This window comes from Anser anser (assembly GCF_964211835.1).
Source record: "Anser anser genome assembly, chromosome: 24".
In the NCBI taxonomy this organism is placed as follows: domain Eukaryota; kingdom Metazoa; phylum Chordata; class Aves; order Anseriformes; family Anatidae; genus Anser; species Anser anser.
Window position 1 is genome coordinate 4,058,362 of NC_139745.1, and position 17,817 is coordinate 4,076,178.

The 17,817-nt window shown below is 52.6% G+C and overlaps 2 protein-coding genes and 1 long non-coding RNA gene across 12 annotated transcripts in view; 1 reads left to right on the forward strand and 2 right to left on the reverse strand.

Moving 5' to 3' along the window:
* Window positions 1-455: 455 nt before the first annotated feature.
* On the reverse strand, window positions 456-8,653 carry PIGV (phosphatidylinositol glycan anchor biosynthesis class V). Of its 8 annotated transcripts, XM_083810526.1 has the most exons (6): window positions 7,565-7,629; window positions 6,706-6,812; window positions 4,403-4,664; window positions 3,945-4,103; window positions 1,591-2,748; window positions 456-863 (listed from the first exon to the last, which is right to left on the reverse strand). In XM_083810526.1, exons 4-6 carry the CDS (start codon window positions 4,029-4,031, stop codon window positions 555-557), a joined length of 1,554 nt encoding a protein of 517 aa, XP_083666652.1. In that variant the 5' UTR covers window positions 4,032-4,103; window positions 4,403-4,664; window positions 6,706-6,812; window positions 7,565-7,629; the 3' UTR covers window positions 456-554. The 8 variants fall into 8 exon arrangements, with proteins under 8 accessions (XP_083666652.1, XP_083666650.1, XP_083666653.1 ...); XM_083810524.1 differs by lacking the exon at window positions 4,403-4,664 and having other exon boundaries at window positions 7,565-7,632; XM_083810527.1 differs by lacking the exon at window positions 7,565-7,629 and having other exon boundaries at window positions 6,706-7,504.
* LOC310886230 lies at window positions 7,986-10,277 on the forward strand. Its single transcript, XR_014575250.1, has 2 exons — window positions 7,986-8,096; window positions 8,644-10,277. It is a non-coding gene; the product is annotated as an uncharacterized lncRNA (long non-coding RNA).
* ARID1A (AT-rich interaction domain 1A) overlaps window positions 9,980-17,817 on the reverse strand; it is a 61,047-nt gene continuing 53,209 nt past the window's right edge. For all 3 annotated transcript variants that reach the window (XM_083810516.1, XM_083810515.1, XM_083810514.1), the window contains 7 exons: window positions 17,364-17,536; window positions 17,032-17,182; window positions 16,749-16,880; window positions 16,542-16,638; window positions 14,214-15,087; window positions 13,777-13,907; window positions 9,980-12,930 (listed from right to left, as the gene is read on the reverse strand). In XM_083810516.1, coding sequence (XP_083666642.1) covers window positions 11,206-12,930; window positions 13,777-13,907; window positions 14,214-15,087; window positions 16,542-16,638; window positions 16,749-16,880; window positions 17,032-17,182; window positions 17,364-17,536 — 3,283 coding nt within the window. In that variant the 3' untranslated portion in view covers window positions 9,980-11,205. The remainder of the gene's footprint in view (window positions 12,931-13,776; window positions 13,908-14,213; window positions 15,088-16,541; window positions 16,639-16,748; window positions 16,881-17,031; window positions 17,183-17,363; window positions 17,537-17,817) is intronic.

The following is a 17,817-nucleotide window of genomic DNA, read 5'->3' on the forward strand; positions in this document are numbered from 1 at the left end:
AATCCCGGAGGCATGAGGGTTAGGAAAGCCCTCCAGGCTCACCTGGTCCAACCGCCCCCCACCACCCCCATCACCCACTGACCACGTCCCCAAGCCCCACGTCCAACCTCTCCTTGAACACCCCCAGGGACGGGGACTCCACCACCTCCCTGGGCAACCCGTCCCAACGCCTGACCGCTCTTTCTGAGAAGAAATGTCTCCTCATTTCCAGCCTGAACCTCCCCTGGCACAACTCGAGGCCGTTCCCTCTGGTCCTATCCCTGGTTACCTGTGAGAAGAGGCCGACCCCAGCTCCCCACACCTCCCTTTCAGGCAGCTGCAGAGAGCAACGAGGTCTGCCCTGAGCCTCCCCTTCCCCAGACCAAACCACCCCAGATCCCTCAGTTGATGCCCTGGATCCCCGAGGACCACGGGAAGCACAGCTCAGTCACCAAGCAGCAACCAAGCAGCAGCACCACACTGCATTTTTTTTATTTTTTTTAAATACAAAAAGTGAGTTTCTATGCTGACCGCCCCCTCTGCAGCCTGTGCAGACAGGGAGCCACAGCCGCTGCCTACGTCCAAGGCAAGAAGTTGCAGTGCAGAGCCAGCCCCAGCAGCCAGTAGGCCAGGAAATAGCCCAGGACGCACTTGCTGCGGGGGGTCGCGAGGGGGTAGCTCCGCAGCAGCCTGAGCAGGGGGTTTGCCGCAGCCCCCGTCCCGCAGGAGCCGGGCGACGCACCCAGCGCCGACCCCGTGGGGGGAGGCACCGCGCTTTGCCCAGCAGCGCCTTCAGTCCAGAGCCAGCGCTCGTGTTCTTGCAGCAGGTGGGCCGAGAACCAGTAGAGGACGGGACTGGAGGAGCCGAGGAACCTGGTGAGCACCTGGAAGAGACAGAGAGAATCCCGTAAGCCGTGGGACTGGCCCCAAGCAACCCCGACCGCGAGCGATGGAAGGCGCGATCCATCTGCCTCCAACAGGCTGCTGATAAAGGGGAAGAAATACAGCCCCGGGCTGCGGTGCTGGAATTTATTGCACTCGCAACAAAACAACTCGGCTGCAGGCTGCTTTATTTATTAAAATGTTCTTGTGAGCGGCCAAGCGGTCGCCGGGTTTTGGACAAACACGGGGACTGCCACCGAAATCTTTGTCACAGCCGCGCTCGGGAACTGTGACAGCAGCTGCAGAGGAGATCCAAGTCTCACTCCTCAATTAATTTTCCTGTGAAAACCCCTGCACTGAGTGCTGCTAAAAAGACCTTGAAGCACTTCTGAAGGGCTGGCCCAGGCTCTGGGTCCTCTCGCTGCCACCCGCTGGACTCAGCCCAGCAGGACGGTGACCCGGCTCCTGGGCGAGCAGCACGTCAGCCGCCAGCCACCAGCAGCCGGTCCCTCTGATCAGTCCCGGTATCCTCGCACACCGAGCACCCGGAAACCCTTCGGGAACTCCCCAGCAGGTGCCGGCTGGCTTTGGAAGCAGCTCCAAAATGGGAGAGGGAAAGCTTTTGTTTTGCAGCTGCAACACCACTGAGCTGGGACTGCCACCAACCGCCCTCAGCCACCGCCCCACGCTCCCTGTAAGAAATCGCTTGCGTTGCTACGAAGGCCCTACCTGCACGTGCATGCAGAAGAATCCAAAGAGCAGCAGGGCCGTGGCGTGGACCACGTACACAAAGACAGCGGGGCAGCAAAATCCAGCTCTTGGTTTACCCTCTTGTTCATCCTTTCTTCTCTCTAGACCGAGAGTCAGGCAGTGCCGAGGGTTTGCAACGACGTAGGTCCCGGCAGCCCAGAAGCCCAGAAACGTGACAGGCAAAGCAAGCAAGAAATTTGGTACCTGCCTGAGCTCAAAATACCTTAGAAAGCCTACGTTCCAGTAAACATCTTGAATATAGGAATAGACCACAGGGAACTGCTGGGAGCACCACGTGGGTTTAACCCCGCTCGTGGCTGCCAGATGATAGCCCTTGTCCAGAGCCAGCTGCTGCAGCGGCTTGGGGACATCCAGCTCCAGGCCGGTGCCAGGGCCACAAAACCTCACGTAGGCATAATACTGGAATAAAACAAAAGGCAGGCAAATCCCGGCACACGTCACAACCGCTGAAGACGCCACGCTAAGGAGCTGCCTCCATAAAGGAGAGAGCTTCCTTCCCGGTCCTGAGCCCACCTGGAACCGGAGGGCGAAGCACTTAGCGCAGGAGTAGAGGAAGAAGCCGGCATTGACCAGCCCGTTGGCGCGCACGCCAGAGGCGAGGGAGAAGAGCAGGGCGCTGAGCCAGCTCTGCCCCTTCTCCAGTCGCCACATGGCGCCGAACGCCAGGCAGGCGAACATGCTCTCCGAGTAAGCAGCTGCCATGAACACGTTGGCAGGGCTGATACAAAAGAGAAGGGCGGCGAGGAAGGCCGCCCTGCGGCACCGCAGCACGCCACAGCCCAGCTCGTACAGGGCAGCGGCGGCCAGCACGGAGAAGAGCGAGTTGAGAAGGACGGCCGAGAGCAGCAGGCGGCTCCGCAAACGCAGCAGCGGCTGCAGGGGCCACAGAGCCCCCTCGGCCACGGCACGCAGGCTGAGGGGGTAGAGAGGGAAGAAGGCGCAGTTGTGTTCGTACAGGTAGCCCCGCTCGGCGATGAAGAGGAAGTGCTCGGCGTCCCAGCGCGCCAGGCCTCCCAGCAGCCGCTCCGCCAGCACGTCCCACGCGCCGGGCTCGGGCAGCCGAGGCGGGGAGAAGGCATCCGCAGCGTGGTCCGGGATCAGGAGGTCGAACACGGCCTGGAAGGAGGAGAAGAGAGGGCTGGAGTCCGGCAGAGAGCCTCTTGTATCCTGCTGAACGCACCGAGCTGGAGGAGGAATTTGGAGTTTCAAGGAGACGAGAGCAGCACAGAAGACAGGCTAACGGGCTTTCCAGCAGGGGTGCCTGTAAGACCGCGAAAAAGTACAGACTGTTTTGGGGCATTTACAGCTGAATTGAGTAAAACTGAAAATATCCAGCAAGAATCCCTGTGGAATTGGATAAGGAAAGGCTCAGTGCCATGCTCGGGCATATCTAGCTGCAGGTGCTCACACCAGCTGCCTCTGCAGCACTGGCAAGCCTCCTTTGCTACTGAATTTGGCGTTCCTGTCCCAGCTGATGTGCAAGGAAGAGGAGACAGAACTCAAGAAAAGATTTTCCCAGAGGAAACTGATGCGGAGGACAAATGAAAACACGTTTCTGAAAAGAACAGCTCCCCCAAACACAAGTTCTGCAGTTTACTACGTGGAGACTGGGATGACTCCTTGGCAAAGGCTTCAGCATCGGCAGAGAAAAGAGAAAGGGCCACACTAAACAAATCGGGACTAACGGTCCTACAAAGGCGATGTTTTACAATGAAGCACACAGCTGGACCAAGCGGGCCTCTGGCATTTGCAGTACAGAGTCTGTCATCGCTGCTGATGGCCCCGCTCAGCCCACACAGCGGTGACTGGGCTGCCACGATCTGCTGGCCGCTGGCCCGCTCCCGGGGACGTTTCCCAGGCTGGTTTTGCTTCGCAAGGGCCGTGGCTACAGCTGGGCTCCGCTGGCTGCCTCGGCGCACACACAGCTAGGACGGAGCAGACCAAGAGCAACTGAGCCACCCCACACTCAGAGGAGGATGTCTCTGAAGCGAGACTTGGGAGGAACGTGCAGGAGGAGATCACTGTTCCTGTTCTGCGGATAAACAGACCCACCAGCCCCTCGCGCTGCCAAACCCGCCTCTTGCAACAGCAGCATGAAAACACGGTAAGTTAGCAGGAAACGTTTGTAATTTTACTTAACAGCAACCTGCCTCCCTGGATGCAGCTGGCCTCCTGCTTCTCCACGTGGGAAGGTGATTTCCCAGCCCCGCAGGAGCAGCCAGCTCGTGGCGCACCAGGTGGTGCCAGGGAGAGAAACCTCTGAGCAGCGAACAACAGACACTGCAGCACCTTCGGTTCAGGATCAGACTTGCCTGCAGCAGAAGCGTCAGGGCTCTGCAGCACACTGCAGACCGCACGACCTCTCGGAGGTAGGGATCCTGTCTGTTCACCAGCTCCATTCCAAGCTTGAAAGCTGCCTCAGTAGCTCCCTGATGCCAAGGAAGTTCTCCCTCTGGTTTTGGAAACCTGAACTGATAAACAGAGAGCAGAGAGACAAAAAGTTATTTCTGGCTTCAGCCGTGCTTGTAAATTATGCACCTTTATTTACTATCAGGTATTTCAAAGGGCTGCGACTCTCTGTGAACAAGAAAGTCACGTATAAAGAGCTCACGGATCTGAGAGATGACAGAAGGCTTCTTTGATACTGTTCCTAAAAATAAATTTAAAAAAAAAAAAACATCCCTGACTTCTCAACCTTGGCTAGGATGCAGAGGAAGAGAGGCTGTAACGTGTTCCCTCAGCGCACTTCTGACCAGGCCAGTGTAAATACCTGAAGCAGCCTCGTTGGCCTCCTCACCGCCTGCCTCAGCAGAACCACCAGCGGCTCCAGCCACAGCTCAGCCAAGCATCTACGCACACATCCTAGTTCCAACGTGTTCAATGGGATTTAAACCTTTTCTGGACTGGAGACAGAACTAGAACGTGGACTCGGAGCGTAACATCCGTGCGAGCACTTTGCCAGCGGGCTCCTAGTCGGTCAGGCGCTGCCAGGCACGCTCGGCTCTCGCCTGCTCCCTGCCCAGAGCTTGCTCCTGGGAATCAGAAATCTGCGTTATTGTGGGCTGCCTTCACTGCACGGCCCTACAAGCTCCTTCGGGGCACGCTGAAGAAGAGGCAGGCTTCCCCCACCGCTTCCCTCCATCGCAGGCAGCGTCTTCAGGACGTGACACTTGCGTAACGCCACCCTCTCCACCTGCAATCTCCCAACGTTTTGGCAGGGGTCCTGCTCTCCAGAGCGAGGGCATCTGCCTGTCAAGCAAGCTGCATATGCCGAGGTGGCTCTCTTCCATCTCTTCCCTGAAAACCTTACCTGCAAGATTTAAAACACTTTGCAGAGTCTCGCCGCTTTCTTTTCTGTACGTTCTGGATTGACATTCTGGGACCAGCTCTGAAAACTGCTGGCCCGGAGCCACAAAGGCAGGCAGTATCTGTTATGCAGCTTTTTAAGATAACACATTTCTTCCGTTGGTTCCCCAGCCACCAACTGCTTTTCAGTTTGAGAAACAGAAGACCCGCAGCTCTCTCTGGGCTCCAACGACACCACATCCTGCACCATTTCCCACCTGCCATCTTTCTAATCCAGCGCGCGACAGGACGTAAAGATCCCCAGAACGATCACCTGATGATCCAACAATGCTCTGAGGTTTTCCTATTCCCATTTTAATGACAGAAAAAACTGGCAGGTTAAAAGCTGCATGTGGGAGCAGAAAGCAAGGCACTGGCAAAGCCAAAAAAAAAAAAAAAAAAACCAAGACCCGAGTGCACTCATTTATAGCTCCAGTCCTGAACCACAGGGTTATGCTTCCTATTTTGCCACATACAAAAGTTTTGGTTTTGCTCATATTCTCCTCTTGCTCCAGAGCATTCACAGCTACAGACAAAGCAGCTAGTGGGAGGCACATTCTCCTGAATCACGAAGCTGCAATGTTATTTTAAGAGAGGGGATACTTCAGCCCAGCTGTAAATTCTATTAAAGCGCATTCACAGCTGCAAATCCTATTAAAGCAGAGAGGCAAAAATTGTCCAAGCACTTTAAATATATATTTTTTTTAAAAGCAGAGAAAAAACCTAGCATGAATGTGCCAAGAAGGCTCAAAGCAAACAGCTTTAAAAAGCCTGCTCCTGTCACGATGCAGCACACCTTGTAACAGAAAGCAACGACATCTACAAAAAGCTGCAGCCCACAAGCACCATTCTGGGAGAGAACAGTGTCAGAGCTGGCATGCCTCTGCCCCAAAAAGCGCCGCTTAAAAGAGCACCTGCACGAACAGAAAAAAAGAGACACCAAAAGGCAGAAAGCGGGTTAAAAACATTTCAGTAGGAAAAGATGCAGCCTTCGTTAAGGACGCGTTTCTCTCCACGTTCTGCGCTCCCACCCGGCTCTTTGCTCTCAGATGCGAATCCCGTTTTGCTCACTCTGGAAACTATGCTAAAAAAAGGACGCGAACGCGAACGAATTAGACACTGGGTAAATTATCGCGTGCACGAAAATAAGAGCTCGGCAAGGCCTGTACAAGTGCAGTGGAGACCGGTTACCACCCGGTGGCAGCAGGCACTCGCTACAAAGGCATTTCCTCCCTCTGCACAGCACGGCCATCGGTTCCTGGAGAGGTTACGGGGTTCCTCGGCCGAAACCTATTCCTCTGCATCCCAGGAACGCCGAGCAGAAGTTTGGGCACCTCTCGGTGCTCCTCTCACTTGCCGTCAGGTTCAAGAGATGCTCCAGGCGTATTTAAAAAGTTGTTTTAACCAATATTCAGAGGGGGGAAAGACTGCTTTCCGTAACCCCTGATTTTTTAGGCCTGTTTCTGCAAGCTAGGTTGTCCTACGGGCCGCTACAGCCCCGTAGGGTCGCTACAGCCTCTCTTGCTCTGCTACTGGTGCCTGCGGCCCCAGCACGGCTCACGCTGGATCTGAACGCAAAATGGTGTAAGAAATGGGCACGTTCCTACCCGCTGGGCCCTTTGTGACAGCTCAGGTGCTTGCACGCCGTCTATGCTGGCTCAGAAGGTACCCGGACCTCCCGGCGTGAGCCGACAGAGCCAACGCCGCCGCTGCCAGGCGTTTATTTACCTTGGGTCTGAGCACGCCGTGACGAAGCGAGCGTGAGAACGTGCCCGGGTCGCTTCCCTGTTTCAACGCCTGCAACTTGCTGCCCTACGCACTAGAAGGATAAAATCCTGCAAAGAATAAAGTCCTGCGATAAAATCCTGCTCCGTGCACGCTGACGGGGGGGCTGCGCTCGCCGGGTCTGAGGGCCCCGACCCTCGCCTGGGGTTTGATCTGGGAGGGAGAGCAGAGCTGTTCCCCCTCGCTCGGGACACGGCCTGCAGCTCGAGGAGGCTCCAGCGGCAGTCGGTGCACCAAATAAGCGCCCGGCTGGCACAAAAACCACCGCTGTGTTCGTGAGGGGGTCACCACACGGCGCTGCACGGCCCGGTCAGCGCCCCGAGCCAACCCCAGGGGCACGGCCTCGTGGCCCTCCCCTGCCTCTTTTACTCATGAGGCCTCTCGAGGGCCGGCCCCAGCGTTCGGCTGGGAAACCAGCAGCGAATTCAGCCTAAAAACGGAGCAAAACTCGGCTTTTTTCTGGCCCAAATCAGGAGCAAACGCCTCGCTGGAGGTTCCCAGGACACGAAGGCGAGCTCGTGCCCGGCCCCCCGACCCCTTCACCCGGCTTGGGGGTTCGGGAGGCCCCCCGGGGCCCGCTCCGTCCCTCTGGCCCCGGTCCGTGCCCTCAGAACCGAGCCCGGAGCCCCCCGGAGCCCCCCGAGCCCCCGGCCCCGCTCCCGTAGCCCCACCGGGGGGGGTGGGGCGGGGGCGGCTCCGGCCCCTCAGGAGGCAGCGCGGGGGGCGTGGCCCCGCATTAGGGGGCGTGGCCAATCCCGAGCGAGGCCCCGCCCCTCCCCGCCCGGCCCCTCCCCGCCCCCACCTGAGCGCCCAGCGCGCGGCTCCCGCGCCGGCTCCATCCCGCCGCCACCGCCCCCTCCCGACACGAACGCACGCGCGCACTTCCGGCCACGCCCCCATCCGGCGCTGCGCGCGTCACGTGGCGCTGGGGGGGGGTGAAGAAGTGGAAGGGAAGGGAGGGGCGGCGCCATCTTTGATAAGGGCGGGGGAGGCGGCGGAGGCGAGCCCAGCGGGAGCGGCCTGGTAGCGGAGGCCTAGCTGCGGGGTTCAGGGCAGCCTCCAGCCTTAGTGTCGAAAAAATAAAAGAAATAAAAATTAAAAAAAAAAAAAACGTTAAACAGACATGCGGCTCCCTCCCTGTGCCCCCTCAGGCAGCAGAGGGTCCCAAGCCCCCAGCCCAGCTGGGGGAGCCCTCAGGGTGCCCCCCTCACCGCCGTGCCCCCCTCACCTCCTTCTCCTCCTCCTCCTCTTCATCCTCCGGGGCTGGGGCAGAGGGCACGGCCTGCGCAGGTCTTGCCAAAACGCATTAGGCAACAGCACGCAACAATAGGCTGGTAATAAGCACGCGTTATTACACTAATTACTTACTATTAGGAGGGGGGGGGGCAGGTTTCCCTCAAGACCTCATCCGTGTGGTGACGGAGGCTTCGAATTTGGCTTTCGCCAAAGGCAGCTGGCGCTGGGGGACTGGTGGCACCGGTGCCAGGCCAGGAGCAGCTGCCATGCGTGGCATGGGCCCAGCTTCATCTTCTGAGGGCTGAGGTCGCTGCCAGAGTCCCAGGGGAGAGCCCCCAGTGCTGTGACCTGGGGCTCGGACTTGGGAAAAACTCAAGTTTTCTCCCTTGCTGGTTAAAAAAAAAAAAAAAAAGGAAAACCACAGAGCTGTCTGGGTCAAAGAAAGGCATTTTAAGGAGCGCCTGCAGAAATGGAAAGCTTGGGGTACAAATCAGATCAGAGCGCAGGATTTGCATTCTGTGCAGCCAAGTCGAGGTTTAGGTCAGGTGTGGCTCTCCAAACAGTCCCTAATTACAAACTGTGAACACTGCTTATTCTGATTTTACTAATCTCTCATCCATGTTTTTTTTCTTTTAACCATTTTAGAAGTGCAGGAGGTACATGGGTCTGCACACACACAAGCACTGCAGGAGCGGAATTACTCCCCTTGGATCAACTGGTTGTGTAATACTGGTAAAATGGTTAGTTGGTATCACCACATGCAACTTCTTTCTCCCAAATGCATCACTCACTTAAATTCACCATAACATGAACACAGAAGCTGTACAAAAGCTGTTAACGTTACCTTCTTCAGCCCTGCTGCTGAGGTCCTTTCTGTTTAAAAAAAATGAACAAATAAGATTTTTACATTAATCAGATTAAACAAAGCTCCTGGAATACAGAATGAAATTATCAGAGAAGGAGGCTTTAAACCAACAACACTGTCACAGATCAGGAAAGTCCAGCAGAATTCGTATCTCACCACTTGTTTTTTCCATTCAGTATTTTTTAAAGCCAAAGAAGCCCAGCACCATTCCTTTCCTCTGAAGAAATGCATTTTAAGGACTCTCCTTTTCCCCAGCCAGGCAAAAGGAGGAAGAGTTCCTGCAACTCCTCCTGATAAACAAACATCTCAGAATAGTCTGTTTGATTCTGCCACAATTACTCCCAGAAATCTAAAGTTTAAGGAATACAGCTAAGAGCTCTCGGAACTGCGAGCTTCATAGAGGAGTAGGGAGGTAAAACAAGGCGATCTTTTGAACAAAAATTATGTTTGCCTACAGAAAAACCTCTCCTTTAACTCTTTCGCTTAAATGAGCTCAGTGCAGTTCTAGATAGCCCGCTACTATTATCATTTGAGGATAAAGCTTCAGGCTAAATAAAATATCCGTTTACTAACCCATGAAAACGTGCAGATTTGCACATGAAGAGCCTGAACTCTGGCTGTTTGCTGAAGGGCACCAGAACGCTGTTCACTGGAAAACCCCGTCCTTTGAAGGAAGTCAGAGTCCACATCATGGCTCCAAGAAAATGTGAAAAATGCGAGGGGAATGACAATTTTCCATCTCAGAGCACTGACGGGGAACTGCCTCCCTTCTGAGCAACATCCTTTTTCACCCTGAGAACTCAGCATCTGCCCTGCACTACCAGAGCTTCACCTCACGCTGCAAATTCCCTCTCCTGGAGCACAAGGAACACAAGCCAAAGAGAGAACGGAAAGCCAGAGAACGGGAAGCCAGACCACACAGCATCTGAGTCTCTAGAGCAGGACGGGACTCTTATCCTCACACTCTGCCAAACAAGCTGCAGGCCTGGGTAGGACCTCTGAGGCCTCAGCGCCACGTGGTAAGGAAGAGCTGGCCTGCAACGCTGTGTCTACAAGACCTGACAGCGCTGAAGTCAACTCCCCTTCCTGCTAATAAAAAAAACCCTTACAAACATCTTACCAAGATTTAATGTACATTTATTCTTAACACGTGGAACATATAGTATAAAGATTTCATACTGAATAAATGATATTCATTAAGCCAAAAAAGGAAAAAAGGGAGGAATTTACATCAAGTTTTTAGCTACATCGTCTGAAATACAAATATGCAGAATTCATCACTGAAAAATCTCAATTGTGTTTCTTCATCAGGAACTTCAACTGAACCTAGAACTTTTTCACACCTCGATTAGAAAGAAAACAAAAACAGGAAAAATAAACTATAAGTTGATTGGCTGCTGAGACAGCAATGACTTTATACACAGAGACCTGTACAGCATCCTCCAGGGAGGGATGTCTGGCAAGAGATTAAATAATTGTGTCTCGCTTTTGCAGGTCATCAACTCGTTAACTCGTCATACTATAAAGGGGTAGGGAGAGGGGGACAAAACTGCAAGGAATCTTAGGGTATGTGCAATGTACAACGTCATATATATATACACACGTGGCAGCATTCAGGCTGCAGCTAAAGGTTAAAACCAGTTCTAAGAGGTGATCTCAGGGTTATTCATACAATCAAGGAGGAAGAGAGAAAGAGGTCAGGGTGTTGTAGGTTCACACATGATACTTTGGGGGAAAAGCCTTTTTTCTCCTCAACATTAACTAAAAACATTTTTAAAAACTACAGCTTGCTGCTGATCCAGCGTTTTTTTTTTTTCCATGTGAGACATTATTACAGTATGTTTACAGTTTAAGGTGTACAGTACATGAAGTTCTACACGCTACTGCACAGGCCTCCCTTGGACAAGGTCTGTTCACAACTGGTAACTTCTTGGTTCCTGCAAGATTGTGAATGTACAACAATAAACCACACAGAGTTCAGCAGTCACTTTTGTCCTTCAGAGTTTACCATTAAAAACAGTTATGAAAGTGGTGCCTGTCAATGTGATAACACGGCAAGTCGTTTTTCCCCAAACTCACTGTAAACGACAGTAACTTTGGTTAAAATAAAAAAAAGTCTTCTATGTAGACAGAACTTTGTCTCCTTTAATAAGGGATTCAGGACAAATTTGAAGGGCTGGGGAAGGGGAGAGGGACTGGGGACATCTTTCCCCAAGGGAGAAGCAGGACAGCGCAGGGCAGACAGTGGATTCTGAGGTGGTTTTGCATAAATAAAGGGCAACAGTCAGTTTCTAAGTTCTCCACTCACGCACACGCACACAGGGTCTCGGATCCCACAGCTGTCATGACTGGCCAATTAAAAACAGTACATCACAAATAACTTGTGAAACCAAAGAGTTCATCAAAGGCGACACGGAGATGTCCAACAGCCGCGACTCGTATAACGTGAACTCCGAGTGGTTCTCGTCCACCTTGGCCAGGGCGAGCAGCGCCCGAGCAGCTCGGCGCATCATGTCCACGCTCGTCGACTCAAAGGGTGGGTTCTGCATGTGCATCAAGCCGGCCTGGCTCTGCTGGAACTGCGTGGCGGCCAGGCTGTCCTCCAAGAAGCCCAGCAAGTTGCCAATGCTGCCCTTCTGCACAGCAATCGCTCTTGCTGCCAGGCTGTCCCCCTGTGCCAAGTTGGCCAGTAGTACCACAGCCATCTCTCGACACACCGGGTTCTTTCTGTCACTAAGGAAACGCACCATGGTGCTGTACAGCTTCTCCAAGCGACTGAAGGGGGGAGTTGCAAGAATCAAATCCACATTGTTGTCCTGGATGCTGAGTTTGCTGAGTGTTTCCAAAACCAGTCTCTGAGGGGAGAGGACAGCATTTGGCCCCAGCGTTGGAAAGGGATCCTGGGCCTCTGCTGATGGACATACCGCCCAGTGGAGGAGTCCATCCAGGATAGGCAAACAGATGCTTTCCGGGTAAGGGGAGAGGTCCAGCTGGCCAGAAATGTTGGCCAACGTGACCAGTGTGTTTTCACGCAGCATCTCCAAGCAGTCCCACCACCACTCCACCTTGTTGCAGCTCACCCCTTGGTCCTGCTCCTCCTCTCTCTCGTAGGTCAGGGGTGCCTGCTTGCGCTCTGGATGCTTGTGGTGTAAGAGAATCAGTTTCCCTAGAATCAGCAGCAGCCCGGGATGTTTAGACATTTCAAAGTCGTTGCCCGGCACAAACGATAAACTCCTGATGATATTAGAGACACAGATGCAGCGCTTCGCCAGAGAGTCCTGCCAGTCTAGGAGGGTGCAGAGAGGTGTCTCGTCTTTACTGTGAGGTTCGTCCTCCAGAATTTTTATATTTCTGTGGCTCTGAGCTGGACTAATGCCAAATGGAAACTTGCCGCTTTCCTTCGCGGTTTCTGAAGCTTTGACCTCTTCCTCCTCCCCTGACAGGGAGCCGGGACGTGCCGAAAGCATGTCGTCCATGGTGGCAGTTATCCTCTTCTCCGAGGAGCTGTCAGATGGAAGGGTCTCTCCTTCCCTAGTGCTCAGATTGCTCTCAGCTGCTGAACGTTTCCTCAAGACAGAGTTGCAGGAAGCTCGTTTGTGAGTCAAAGGTAGCTCCATCTTGCTCTCAAAGTGGGTCTGAATGTGCTCGGTGGTATCTCCGCCACCGATCCGCCAGTGCAGCAGTCCACTGTCGAACTCCTGCACTCGCCCCAACTTGTCTGAATAATCTACCACAAACGGGTCATTTTTCTGCACGACCTTGACTGGAAGCTTGTCAAATTTACTAACTAGTTTCTCCTCGCTGCTCTCTAGAGGTACTTTGTCCTTGCCTGAAAATGCAGCCTCCTCCTCTTCCTCATCCTCTTCCTCCTCCTCACAGTTCACGCTCTGTGGTTCGTCATCCTCCTCCCCTTCTTCATGAGAGGAAGATGAAGATCTGCAGAACCTTTCGGGATCTAATAGTGTTCTTTGCCCCGGGTCTCCCACCTCGTATTCCTTCAGGATTCCAAAGATCTCGATCAGGCAGCGCCGGAAATACTCCACCAAGAGTTCCAGCAAGCCTGGCAGCTACGAGGGAGGAGAAAAACAGGAGGGGAAGGAAGGAAGGGAACAGTGATCAGAAAACAACTTAGGCCAATATGAGCAACTGGGAAAGCAGTGCATAAAGGGCAAAGAATTTAAGCAGCGCTGTTAATTAACGGGATCTTTTCATGCTGGCAAGTAAACTGTTTGCAATAGAGAGCTTTCCATCCTCTGAGAAAAGAACAATGTGAAAACAGACACTGACTGTCAGTACCCAACCCGCCCAACTCCACACACACATACCTGTGCAAATATACATGGGCTCTTGGTTCCCTTTCCTCTCTGGTTAAAACACAGGAAGGAGAAGGGCAATGCTAAGCTAAACAGCCTTTAGGGGACTGTGGAATGGTTTCTACGACAGCCACGTAGGCAATGTGGAAACTAACAGACAGGCTGGCCCCTCTGGACTGGCACCCAGGCCTTGCTGCGCACTGACCCAGGGGGAAAGACAGAGCTGGAGGGAAAAGCCATCAACGCCAGAACATACAACCTCCAGCCCTTCATAGTGACCTCGCTACAAAGCCCATTTTGGCCTCCCCACCTTTCCCCTTTCTGTTTTAGAGGAATATTCCCCTCTGTGTTAGAGGCAATGCGTCTCACCAGAGAGGAGACAGCACGCACTTGCACGCCAACAAAATGTAAATAAACAGGCCAGTGAGTAATCAGCACACAGCTTCCCGGACCTGGTGCACTCTTCAGACCTCCACAGGTAGAAGGACACCTGGGAGTCTGGTCCTACGAGGGCAGGAGCTGCTTTTTGCTATCTCATTGACAGAAAACTGTACCAAATTAGCACTTCAAAGACCTGCATCAGAGAGCATCTGCACCCACCTGGCTGAGGTTGAAGGTCATTATGCTGTTGTCATCATAGAGCAGGATGTTTATGGTATCTAAGGCCCACGTACTTTCAGCTAGCAGCCCGGACTTCAGAGACATCATCACTCTCCAGGCTTCAGGAGTTCCTGTAACATAAACACACGATACTTCCAGCTCCTGGAGTTTAAAAACAAAAAGGAGATACTTGATACTGCTTTCTGGTCCCATGAAGAGCAGAGCCTGCTTAAGATGTTGTACAGACTGTATGCAAAAGCAACCTCTCTGCAGACAATGCCGAACACAAACATTATGTCTGATAACACAACTAACTCGCAATGCACACCCCGTACAAAGCCAGCAGAGCCCTACCGTTTGGCAGTGCTATACCAGAGAGTAACGGCAGCACCCATCCTTTGATGGGCATAAGCAGAAAAGCAGGAGTTTCCTCTTACCAATATCTTTTGCTGTCAGCCGCCTCCTTTGCTTCAATACAGGTTGCGTAGCTTCTACTGATCCCGGAGGGAAGGTGATGTCTCGTCGTATCATGGGAGGCTGTACAGCTGCTGGTGTTATATGCGAGGCTGGGACTGGTGGTCCTGCCTTCTGCATTTTCATCCCCGAGTGCAGGAATGGAGATTTACTGGGAGAAGTGCGATTCTCCAGAGGTCTGGGCAGAGGTGCTGGGCTGGATACCTGAGGAATGTGATTCTGCATGCTAGGAGGGGTCTGGTAGTTAGACTGAGGGGGCCTAGTCATTGGCGGCACGGGGGCAGAGGGACCATAAGGAGGTTGCCGGTTCCCGTGGGAAGACCACGGTCCCTCGTGGTTCACCCTCTGTTCTGAATGCAGAATTTCATCTGTTCGAGTCACTCCGTGATAAGCAGGCCCCTGGGGCGCAGAGCCGGTGCTCTGCCGATTTGGATAGCTGTACCCTATTTCGTTGCGCCCTTGCCACATGGCGCCTTGCTGGGGGCCCTCTGGAGCAGACTGTATGGGGCCACCCATCATCTGAGGAGGCATGTTTTGCTGAGCATTGGAGCCCGGGGGAGCCGAGACCCTGTCTCTGCCAAATTGGAATGGGAACTGGTTCTGTGGCCCTCCGGCAGATCGGCGGTCAGCAGCAGGGTATGTACTCCCATACTGGTTATACAAGTCCTGCTGGGGAGACGGCTGCGCAGTTTGCTGCTGGCTCGGCTGCTGGGTCTGTGCTGGAGGCAGCTGCTGCTGCGTCTGCCCCTGCCCGGCGCTGTACGGGACGTTGTACATCTCCCCTTCGTGCCGCTTGGCAGGCGGGCCGTAGCTGCCATCCATCGGTCGCTTGTAATTCTAGATGGAAAATAAAAGGCATCAACAACGTGAGATTATCTAGTTAGAAACAGGCAACCCAAACTCTGGGTAGAAATGTTCAGAGCCAGAAGACCTGCTCCACAGCATCGCCTGTACGAGGGCAAGACTTGTCCTGTAGCTAGTTAGCCATATCCAGTGCGAGTTGGATCAGTCTTTCAGTTTTACAAGCCAAGACCAATTCCTTGTGGCTGGCTGCGTAGTTTCCTTGTGGGTTCTACAAGGATGCCTTGGGGGCAGAAATCTGCCCACAGAAAGGGCTTTCCTGTAGAAAAGACTCAGCTCTACCATACGTTCACCACAAACCATACTGTGTACAGGTATTTGTATCCTTTCAAGTCCAGGAATTTTATCAGACCCTCCAATTCTTAGAAAACAGGATTCTGCTGAAGTATCAAACAAGATACGTTAAAAACTGTTGTACTTCCTGCTTCTTCCTTTCCTGTAGATTTCAAAACATGTCACTGAAAGGAGCAAGAACTGTTCTCCCCCCTACTTCTTTTAAGTGCAAGAGGAGAAAACAGTCAATCGCTGAGACAAAATTAAAATCCAAGATCTCTCTTGCCTCCAAGGATCTGTGCTCTGTTAAACAGTCAACTCAGAAGCTCTACTGTCATGACTGGCTTCAGATGGAGCTCTAGGGCTTCAAAGATGACAAGTACCAGAGTAACTCGAACTCTTGGCTCACAGCCCCGTGGCTCTGATTGTAGAGCCAAACTGCAGAGCAGTTGGAATTATTCTTAGCACAGCTCTGCAAGTGCCCTCTCTATACTCTCCTAAACTAGAGGGCTCAAAATTATCATGAAAACATTATGGGTCTTGGCACTGATACCAACAGCAAGTCATATATAAGGATTAAGGAAAGAGATACGCATTCATTCAAACTCTGCCCTGAAAGAAAGTTGACAGTTTTGAGAAAAACAAGTAAAAAGCAGTGGGGCACTGCAGGTGTGCAGGCAGGTCTGGAGCCTTTATCTGCAGGCTCAGTAAAGAAGAGAAAAAAATCCTGGGTTGTACAGAATGATCCACCTGAAATGGTTGCCCAGAACGATGGAAGATCTATTCCAAACAAGTTCATTTCATCACTTGTACCAAAAAGTGTTACAGAAACAGGATGGGATTCAGACACTTCTAGAGGAGCAGAAAAGCCCAGTAAAGCTTCCCGATCTCCTGTTCCCTGACTAGAGCATGCACATCTATGAACTACACAAGCTGTATTCTCAGAACATTCTGTTTCCCTAACGCAACACTAGAAACACTAATTAAAACTTCTTTAACTTATTCGGAAACTGGCAAGAAAGCCTCCTGTACGAAGTTCTTAATTCTGTCCAACTCCTACACATTCATAAAGCAGACAGCGAAGAGTTTTCATCACCCTCCTTTTATCCACTTTGCACACATAAAACTCCCCGTTCTGATCCTTTCTGGTAACCTACCTGCTGTTGCTGTTGATACATGGTAGTTTGCTGGCTAGGGAAGGGGCTGCCCGAGGATGTGCCTTGAGTGGAGAATTGATTGCCATAGGAATCATGTCTGGAGAAAAAACAGATGCATTATTTTTCTCATCAGATACATGCTTCACTTTCACAGTCTCAGAGCTCTTGAACTGGGAAGAGCTGTTTGTGGCAACACCCCCCCCACACCTTTGCTGCTGCTGTTGCTGCTGTGGGTAGCGGCTGGGAGAGTACATCCCCGATTCTGGGGTGGAAGGCATGATGTTTGGCTGCGGAGTTCCAGCTGCTAAGTTGCCCTCAGGTCCCATGCCAGGCTCCGTCCTACATGGAAACAAACAGAAGAAAACCATGCGCCCGCTTAGATTCACCTCAATTGGAAAAGGATGGTCAGAAAAGCCACAGTAGCAATTACGAAGTAATCATTTCACGTGAGTCAAGCAAGTCAGGGTTTCCGTGGGTTCAAAGTACCCACCTCACTCTGTCGTAAGGACCTCCGTAGGGATAGTGTGGCCGCTGTCCCATGGCCATGTTACCCATTCCTGGACCTGCAGCACGATTGTAAGGGTCACCCATACCACTGTTGGGGCCCTGCCCTGAGGACATGAAGGGATCGCTTCCTGGAGCTGAAAGATTGAGAGAAGGATCGATAAACGTGTCAATCTCTGCAACAGAGACACATATCCCTTCTTTTGTGGAAGAAGGGCAAGCAGAAGGCTCCTACAGCACATTCCAGCATTCAGCCAGATTCAGACATCATTAGTGCTCGTGGAGAAAAGGGAGAGCAGCACACGTGGACTTCCTCACCTTTCCTCATACTGCTGTAAGGATCTTTATTTGGCTCATAAGACATGCGACCCATCATGTCGGAGGTATTCATGCTGGGCTGGTACCCTGGATTTGGAGTCATGGAGTTCCGCTTCTGGAACGTGGGATCACTGCCATCTGTAAAGGCATCCTGAAGGCCCACCGAGTTACTCCTGATTTAAAAAATAAATAAATAAATAAAACACATCAGAAACACAGGACTATAGAGATCCACAGCACTTCGAGATTCTTCTCCCCACACATTCCCTCTCAGTTGTTGGATCCCCTAGAAGATCCGTGGTCATGCTCCTCCAACAGAGGCATGAAGATCTGCCCTTCTACAATACTATCCTCAGCCCCAGTCTCAAAGGCAATGATTATTCACACACAGAGACAACACTGTTGCTGTGAGCCATTAACAAAGAGCAAAGCCAAGGAGCCCCATCAAAACAGG

Excerpts from the sequence above, each read along its gene's own strand:
- PIGV (XM_083810528.1), bottom strand. The coding sequence starts at position 4,031 with ATGGAGCTGGTGAACAGACAGGATCCCTACCTCCGAGAGGTCGTGCGG. Across the intron at positions 2,749-3,944 it reads CCCTGACGCTTCTGCTGCAG|GCCGTGTTCGACCTCCTGAT; the intron begins GCAAGTCTGATC and ends TCCTCCTTCCAG. Across the intron at positions 864-1,590 it reads TCTTCTGCATGCACGTGCAG|GTGCTCACCAGGTTCCTCGG; the intron begins GTAGGGCCTTCG and ends TGTCTCTTCCAG.